The 7,817-nt window shown below is 31.7% G+C and overlaps 2 protein-coding genes across 8 annotated transcripts; one reads left to right on the top strand and one right to left on the bottom strand.

Moving 5' to 3' along the window:
- The first annotated feature begins 809 nt into the window (after nucleotides 1-809).
- LOC144569580 (CBL-interacting protein kinase 9-like) lies at nucleotides 810-2,694 on the top strand. Of its 7 annotated transcripts, none has more exons than XR_013516096.1 (6): nucleotides 810-1,202; nucleotides 1,806-1,854; nucleotides 1,949-2,010; nucleotides 2,098-2,148; nucleotides 2,217-2,278; nucleotides 2,455-2,694. XR_013516096.1 is itself a non-coding variant. In XM_078320021.1 (6 exons), exons 2-6 carry the CDS (start codon nucleotides 1,639-1,641, stop codon nucleotides 2,380-2,382), a joined length of 348 nt encoding a protein of 115 aa, XP_078176147.1. In that variant the 5' UTR covers nucleotides 810-1,202; nucleotides 1,608-1,638; the 3' UTR covers nucleotides 2,383-2,694. The 7 variants fall into 7 exon arrangements, 3 of the variants coding, with proteins under 3 accessions (XP_078176147.1, XP_078176145.1, XP_078176148.1); XR_013516095.1 differs by having other exon boundaries at nucleotides 810-1,211; XM_078320021.1 differs by adding an exon at nucleotides 1,608-1,680 and having other exon boundaries at nucleotides 2,239-2,694.
- Nucleotides 2,695-5,280: 2,586 nt separating this feature from the next.
- Nucleotides 5,281-7,817, bottom strand: LOC144569826 (oleoyl-acyl carrier protein thioesterase 1, chloroplastic-like). Its single transcript, XM_078320301.1, has 6 exons — nucleotides 7,658-7,817; nucleotides 7,269-7,402; nucleotides 6,896-7,009; nucleotides 5,734-5,829; nucleotides 5,396-5,483; nucleotides 5,281-5,289 (listed from the first exon to the last, which is right to left on the bottom strand). Exons 1-6 carry the CDS (start codon nucleotides 7,775-7,777, stop codon nucleotides 5,281-5,283), a joined length of 561 nt encoding a protein of 186 aa, XP_078176427.1. The 5' UTR covers nucleotides 7,778-7,817.

Here is a 7,817-nt window from a genome sequence, read left to right as displayed (position 1 = left end):
CTAGGAGGAGCAGCATGCACTAGGTCCGCTCCTGTTTCTCAAAAATATGAAAGGTCTAGCTTTAAATGCACCTCAACTCCAGATAAAAGAACAACATTTTAATCTTGAATATCTAGCCTATAAAAATCTGTACTATCTACAAGAGTACAAAATAACTATTGCTGAAATTAAACTGACAAAGATGGTTATTTTTAAGAGTATCACTATTATCGACATAAGTATTTATGAAGATACTGATAATGTTAACCACTTCTACTGTTGCAAATAGTGCCCGATTCTTGTAGTCTTTTCAATCATGTACTATGTTGTTTTGAAATAACTAACTTCGTCTTAGTTAAACTCTGTTATTTTATTCAATGTCATAACACTAGTGAAAAAACTGGAATTAGAATCGACCTATCTGGATCGGTTATTATAAAACACCGATCCTAATAGTATTAAGATCAGTTATTTTAAAGATCCAATTCTAATTTGGCACCATTAGAATCAGTTCATTATAAAACACCGATCCTAATAGTATTAAGATCAGTTATTTTAAAGATCCAATCCTAATTTGGCACCATTAGAATCAGTTCATTATAATAACTGATCCGAATACTATTAGAATCGGTTATTTTAAAGAACCGATCCTAATTTATGCACTATATTCTAATACTATTAGGATCGGTTATTATAAAGAACCGATTCTAATGATATCAAATTAGAATTGGTTCTTTAAAATAACCGATTCTAATAGTTTATTTGATGCTAGGGTTTATTTTGTTTTGCGTCTCTGTGCTTAACTAAAAAAATTGAGTTTCATCCCGGTCTCTCTCTCCCTCTCCTCCGTGTTTTTGAGTCTCAACTCATCCCGGCCTCTCTCTTTCTCTCCCTCTCCTCCGTGTTTCTCTCTCTCTCTCTGTCTCTCAAACCCAATAACATACCCAAATAACCCCTGAGAAAAAAAGGAAAAAAAAAACAACAACATCTCCGCTAGCTCCTACACGAAGGAAAAGAAAAGGGAAAAAAACCCTGTGCGAGGAGAGCTTCGCCTACGCCTGTGCTGCGCGAAGGGAAGAACCACCACCTCTGCTTCGTCAGCCCCGCCTCCACACGACTGCTCCACCAGTCACTCAGCCCGCCTATCAACCTGTGCCTGCCATTGCCGCTAACCCTAGCCGGCCGCCTCTGTGCCAATTCCATTTTCTAGAAGCAATTATAGGGTAACCATGGTAACCCCTTCTGTGCCAGTTCCTTTAGCTTCTTTGCATCTATGCCACAAATTTATCAATTAATTGCAGTTGTTAACCATCTAAATCAGTTATTATGCGACTTTTTCGTGTATCTAAATTGTGGCAAATTAGAAACGAATGACCACATGTGAAGCTGAATTATCTACGAAAGAAATAGCGGTAACGGTTTTGAACCAACAACCAATTTAGTAACATTGAATCAACAAATAAGAGAATGAGAACACCTTAAGAGTACCATTCTGAGGAATACATCTAATTTATTTGAATATTTACTAACTTATGAGGTAATTACGGTTCTGATAGTTCTCCCTCTGTTATTTATTATTATTATTTTGTTTTTTGAGAAAAAGGCACTAAGGCCCATTGTATTACCAGAAATTCTTTGATTTGTATACTTGAGTCTACTATGAAGCTCATCAAGCATCCTAATGTTGTTCAGCTGCATGAGGTCTAAATCTCTCTTAATTTATTTCTAAGCTAGCCCTCAGATTAAATAACATCCAATTTCCCTTCTTTCAAATTGAGATTTAATGTGATGAATTAATTAACTAACACGTGTGTTTGATATTTCAGGTTTTGGCTAGCAAGACTAAGATATATATTATTCATGATTATGTTGATGGTGGGGAACTCTTTGATAAAATTGCAAGATCCAATTAAATCCTTCAAATTTATATAATGAATTGTGCTCAAAATATTTTTCACTCAATTTCTAGATTCCTATGGTGTTCTTAAAGTTTCATGCTTTGGCCTAAGCGCTTTTGCACCACAAGTCCAAGTAAGCACTATCTAATCAACTTAGATAATGTTTCAACACTGTAGTGTTATCAAATTTTGTGAAACTAATTTTTAATTTTTGCAATAGAATGGAATGCTGCATACAGCATGTGGTACTCCAAATTATGTTGCTCCTGAGGTACAATTTTTTTTGATAAAAAGAGTAGGGTCACGCCCCTTACTTTCATTAACCATGAACGGTTACAGGAATAGAGTTTCTGCTCCTGAGGTACAATTCATGCGGAGAAATACAACAAATCTCTTTGAAGGTATAATTTTTGTTGCATACTTGTACTTTTTTGTCGAAGCGATGAATGTGAGTGACTTCTTAATTTTTTCACTGCTAGATGTGGTAATTGGTTTATTTATATGACAACTTGATGTGGTAATTGGTTTATTTATATGATAATTTGATGTGGTAATTGGTTTATTTTTTCACTGCTAGATGTGGTAGTCGTAAGGATCAGTCGGTACTTGAAACCAGTTGGTGCTTGTTGAAACCGTATCACTGGTACATAAACAGGGACAGTGAATCTAATCAATTGCTAGTATGGCGTGAGGAATCCCTCGTTCTAAGATTTTTGATATTTGTTTTTTGTTGTTATAATATGTAAATCTTTTTAAATATTTTTTATGGATGATCGATTATTGCCTAATATAAATTCCGTTGCTAAGTGATTTTTTATGGTTGTGCTATGAAATATTGGTGGTTTATTTGATAATGATCCTGAGTAATATCTTTTTATCCTGATATGTAATATTAATTTTTTGGATTTAAATTTCTTGTTATAATATGTAATGCATTATATCTAGATTCACAAAATATTGGTTCTGCAAAAAAAAAAAAAAAAAGAAGAAGGAATTAGGATCGGTTAAATAACCGATCCTAATGGTACTCTTAGGATCGGTTATTTGAAATAATCGATCCTAGTAGTTGGTCATTAGGATCGGTTATTTGTAACAACCTATCCTAATGGTACTATTAGGATCGGTTAATTTAAATAACCGATCCTAATTCAAACTTTTAGGATCGGTTGTTTAATCGATCCAAATTAGTTTTATATTAGTATCGTCCGGATCAAAATCGGTTAAATTCTGATCCTAATATATTCCAGTTTTTCCACTAGTGTAACCTAAGCTATTGAACTATTCAATACATATAAATAAATTATTAGTATCATACCCGTGCGTTGCAATGGGGACATATTATAAGAAACAAATATATCAATGAAAATAATAATTATCTAAAAATTAAAACACATGTTAATAGAAAATTTATATGATTTTGTATTTTTAATTAACTTTAATCGTGATCTCTGATAACAATTTAATGATGTGATAATTTTTTATTTTTAAGTACCAATGATATCAAATAATAGCTCTATTCGAATCTAATATCAAATCTCATACAACAATTCAATATCAACATATAATATGATATCAAAAAACATAAATAAAAAGTGTTATCATGTGTATGTATAGGATATATATACACACACACATATTATAAGAAAAATATATATGCACACACACGTTCCAATTTATATTCTTCTTTGTTTCCAATTTAGAACACACACACACACATTGATATATTATATATCGGAAATATATTCTAAATTGTCCACACCAATATCTATAGAAACAAAGAAAGAGAAATAAGGAAATAAAAAAAAATGATTTTCATTGTGATCTGTATAGAAACAAAGAAGTAAGAAAATAATAAATAAGAAAATGGAAGGTGGAGTCTTCTCAATTGAAGAGGAGAAATATGGAAACAAAAAAAATAAGGAAACGAATAAATATATCGCTAAATTTCAGAATTTATTCAATTTTAATTGTAACGTATCGTGTGGCAGCATATGTGGTGGGTATGTTTTTAACTAAATTTAGACTTCTATACATAAAACAGATGCATTTAATCAAAAGAAGACAAAATATGTAATTGGAGAGCTGAGATCAAATCCGAAGTTTCATCTCTCAATCGTAGCCGTTGGCGGATCGGACACCCAACGTGCTTAATAATATAATAGAGATAAACTAATAAATATCACATAAATTATACATTCACCACAAAAATTAGCTATTACAATATATATAGTCGCAAGTTGATTTGAAGAAAGCACTACCTTTATTTTCTTAAGAAAATACAAATAAATTCATATTACTTTTCTCTCTATGAAATTAAAGATTACCTGTAAATAAACATATATTCTTTCAAAATGTCACTATAGGAATTCACAGTGACAATAAAAATACAAGAAAATATTTTTCCTCTATTATTGTTTTTAATAAAATCGTAACCAAACCAATAATAATACAAAACTATAAGCTGAACCCAGATACATATAAAAAGGAAAGAAATAAAAGCAATCAGTAATCCCCGTTTGTGTACCATTTATCCATCTTTCTCCAGATAGTATGGCCCCGGCTTATTTCTTGATCCTTGCCAGAAATTTTGAGTAAATGGAGGAACTGGTGGCAACCTCCTGAGTTCAGCTTTAAATTTGATAACGAATTTACGGATTCTATCTCAACCTCAGTGCTGGCTAGAGAGTCGATGGTGTCGCTATACTGGCATTCACGTCGATAGTCAATTGTAATAGCTTCTAACTCATGCGTATCTACTATATCTTGAGGGATACTCTGATCATGATGAGGATCATTTTGTTAAATATATAAAACATGAACTTGGTGTCAAATTCAACCATACAATCATATATATTTAGAGAGAGAGAGAGAGAGAGAGAGAGAGAGAGAATCATGCATTGGCAATATTTTCAATTTCATTAAGAAAATGTTTCATGAGAAAACATCTTTCTTGTTCAGAAATTAAACTTTTGATAGGAAGGCAAAAGACTATTCTAAAATAAATATTTATTTTAAGAGGAAAACCTGAAGAAGCCAACTGTAGTACGTTATATTGTTGACATGTTTGTTCATATCAAGATCTGCTCTTCTTGGTTGTAGCATTAACAATAAATTTTAGAAAATATTCAGATCTCAAATCTAAAACATTTCAAGGATCATCCTACTAGCTAGTTTATACAGGTAATCTTCTTTAAATAATGACATACAAACATTCTTTTGCTTTTTTTTCTTTGCTTTGAAAAAAAAATGTTCCTTATTTATAATTGGTTAATTTGCAATGGTAAATACAAAATATCAACAATTAGTAGGTTCTAAATAACTCGATCAATTAAGATTTGTGTATATATATATATATTATTATTATTAGCTAGTTTGGTGCAGCATCCATGTGCATAGAGAATGCTTATGGCAACTAATGAATCAATAAGACATATTTTAAGAAAAAAATAATATGCTTACTCAAGGTGAAGGTGTATAATACAAAGTAATTAAAAAGAAATTAGGATAGAATTCAGTACCATAAGTCCAAGTTGAGAGTATTCCGCTGGTTCATTGAGCATAGGTATTTTCCTCAAACTTCGATTATTCTTCTCTGGAAATGCTAACCTGTCAAATGTGAGAATTTTACTTTATTAATTAGTACTTATGCATATATAAGAGTGCAAAATTATCTTGAGATATTGTTTAGTTTTTCAGTATAATGAAATGATGAAAAGAGTACGTAGTAGTAATTAAGCCATCACTATAAATCAGTCAATTATTTATATAACAAATAATTAATGGCTGTAGCTAGACAAACTAATAAGCGCCAAAAGTTGGTTAAGTATATAACTGAGCTTCGAGCTAGTTGACATACCTAGGAGATTTTTTGCATATGGCAAGATACTCATCTATCACTTCGCCACTAATTTTCTGTTGCTTCCGAGTGTCTTGGTTCATCATCAACCACTTGCTATACAACCCAAAATAAAAAAATATATATCAAAAAAACAATCACACAAATAATAAACACATTATAAATGATTATATTACATTAATTATTAATAATGTTATCGACCATGTCACTTATATACTGGGTAGTTAATTAACACTATCCCAAATTCCTTAAATATAACGTCGACTCTTTTACAAGTTAAGTTGATCTATACTCAGTTCATATACATAAGAAATTATAAGAGCACACATTTTTATCTGTTCATCAATTAGCTAATCTGCAAAAGAAACTCATATATTTTGTAGTTAATTAATAATGTTATCGACCATGTCACTTAGAATCAGTATTGATAAAAATATTAGCCAGGAGATAATGCCCTGTACGTATCAGATTGGTGATGAGGTACCGTACGCAGTAGGTACTTCTCCCCTCCTTTCCCCTCAGAATATTTATCCCCTCTGGAATTCTAATTTGTATTAGGATTAAATTTAAGGTTAAAATTAGAATAAATTTCTTTAATTCTGATTTGTAATTAGAATTAGAAGTCAGAGTATGAGTAATTATAAGTTGGAGCATTGTTATTTGAGTGAGTCTATGGTACTATGCATATCACGGGCTGTTACCGTGCTACGGCTCTATATTCGAGTTTTCAAATCCTAACGGTCGATCCGAACTGTTCATCTTGTTCTCCATATTAATATGTGTTTGGTGACCAAATTTTATATTTTTTGAAATTTTTTTACTATTTTTTTAGATATTTAGAAAATCACTTGAAAATTCTGGACCATCCAAAAACAGTGATTTTCAATAAATCTAAAAAAATAGTAAAAAAATTTCAAAAAATGTAAAATTTGGTCTCCAAACACATATTAATATGGAGAACAAGATGAACGGTTCGGATCGACCGTTAGGATTAGAAAACTCGAATATAGAGCCGTAGCACGGTGCCAAATCGTAATATGCATAGTACCATAGACTCACTCTTGTTTTTTTTAATCTAATACCCGATTAGATATTTAAATCCGATTCGTTATTTACATAGTTTATATAAAAAATGGTCAAGAAGAAGAAACATGAAAATAACCTTGTCGATCGGCCAATCACCTCACTGGTAGATAAATTCCTTATAATGAAATCAAGCCTTGCTGCAATTCTCCCATCCAGTTCAGACCAATGTTCTATTTCCACCACTTCATCCCTGGTATACAAATTCTCAAAGATACAAATAAATAGGAGGTTATTAATTATAAAACTTTAGCAATTAAAGAACTAATATTTTGTACTTCAATTATGGAATTAAGCACATTATATATATATATATATATAAATATGCTGGAGAAAAATACTAAAATTTCCCCATTGTTTTCTTTTCAAATTGTGATGGCTTCCTCAATATATTTGTAGAATGCACAAAACCTGTAGCTTAAGAGATTGTGTATTAACGATAACATATATACCGGGCAGGATACTTGTACATCTCGATATAAACACGGGAAGTGACCCAAATGAGGCGGCGCTTTCGCATAGTTGGTGGAGTTGGAAATCCATCTGTCGACCATCCCAATCTTTGAGCACGGTTGCAACTCGTTTCCTTTTTCATGCATATGTACAAGTTATTAAAAATACTTTTGTGTGTGTTTGTGTGTATACAGAATTTATATCAGAAAGAAAATCGTGTTCCTCATAAAGGAAGATATAGAACTTCGAAGGATACGTACTGATCCAACCGTATATGTTGCTCTGATTGCATTAGCCCGTTTTGACATAGTGTAATTATCTTAAATTAACAAAGATGCAAAGTTTTGTTAATTATGATTACTGTACTTGCAAATCAAACACAAATTACCTGCAACAAACTAGCAATGGCCTCTATATTGGCAGTTTTGTTGACACCAACTTGAGAGCCCCTCACAACGAAGCGCTCTTTATACACCAATTCATCCCCTTCAAAGCCTCCAAACCTCATCTTCTCACCAAGTGTTTCATGTGTAACAGTTCCACTCCCT

Source organism: Carex rostrata, chromosome 18 (genome assembly GCF_964058835.1).
Source record: "Carex rostrata chromosome 18, lpCarRost1.2, whole genome shotgun sequence".
Taxonomy (NCBI): domain Eukaryota; kingdom Viridiplantae; phylum Streptophyta; class Magnoliopsida; order Poales; family Cyperaceae; genus Carex; species Carex rostrata.
The sequence above is the reverse complement of the archived record's forward strand: the minus strand, read 5'-3'. Positions and strand labels throughout refer to the sequence as shown.

Excerpts from the sequence above, each read along its gene's own strand:
- LOC144569580 (XM_078320021.1), top strand. The coding sequence starts at position 1,639 with ATGAAGCTCATCAAGCATCCTAATGTTGTTCAGCTGCATGAG. Across the intron at positions 1,681-1,805 it reads ATGTTGTTCAGCTGCATGAG|GTTTTGGCTAGCAAGACTAA; the intron begins GTCTAAATCTCT and ends TTGATATTTCAG. Across the intron at positions 1,855-1,948 it reads TATTCATGATTATGTTGATG|ATTCCTATGGTGTTCTTAAA; the intron begins GTGGGGAACTCT and ends CTCAATTTCTAG.
- LOC144569826 (XM_078320301.1), bottom strand. The coding sequence starts at position 7,777 with ATGAGGTTTGGAGGCTTTGAAGGGGATGAATTGGTGTATAAAGAGCGC. Across the intron at positions 7,403-7,657 it reads CCATTGCTAGTTTGTTGCAG|GAAACGAGTTGCAACCGTGC; the intron begins GTAATTTGTGTT and ends TGCATGAAAAAG. Across the intron at positions 7,010-7,268 it reads ATGTACAAGTATCCTGCCCG|GGATGAAGTGGTGGAAATAG; the intron begins GTATATATGTTA and ends TTTGTATACCAG.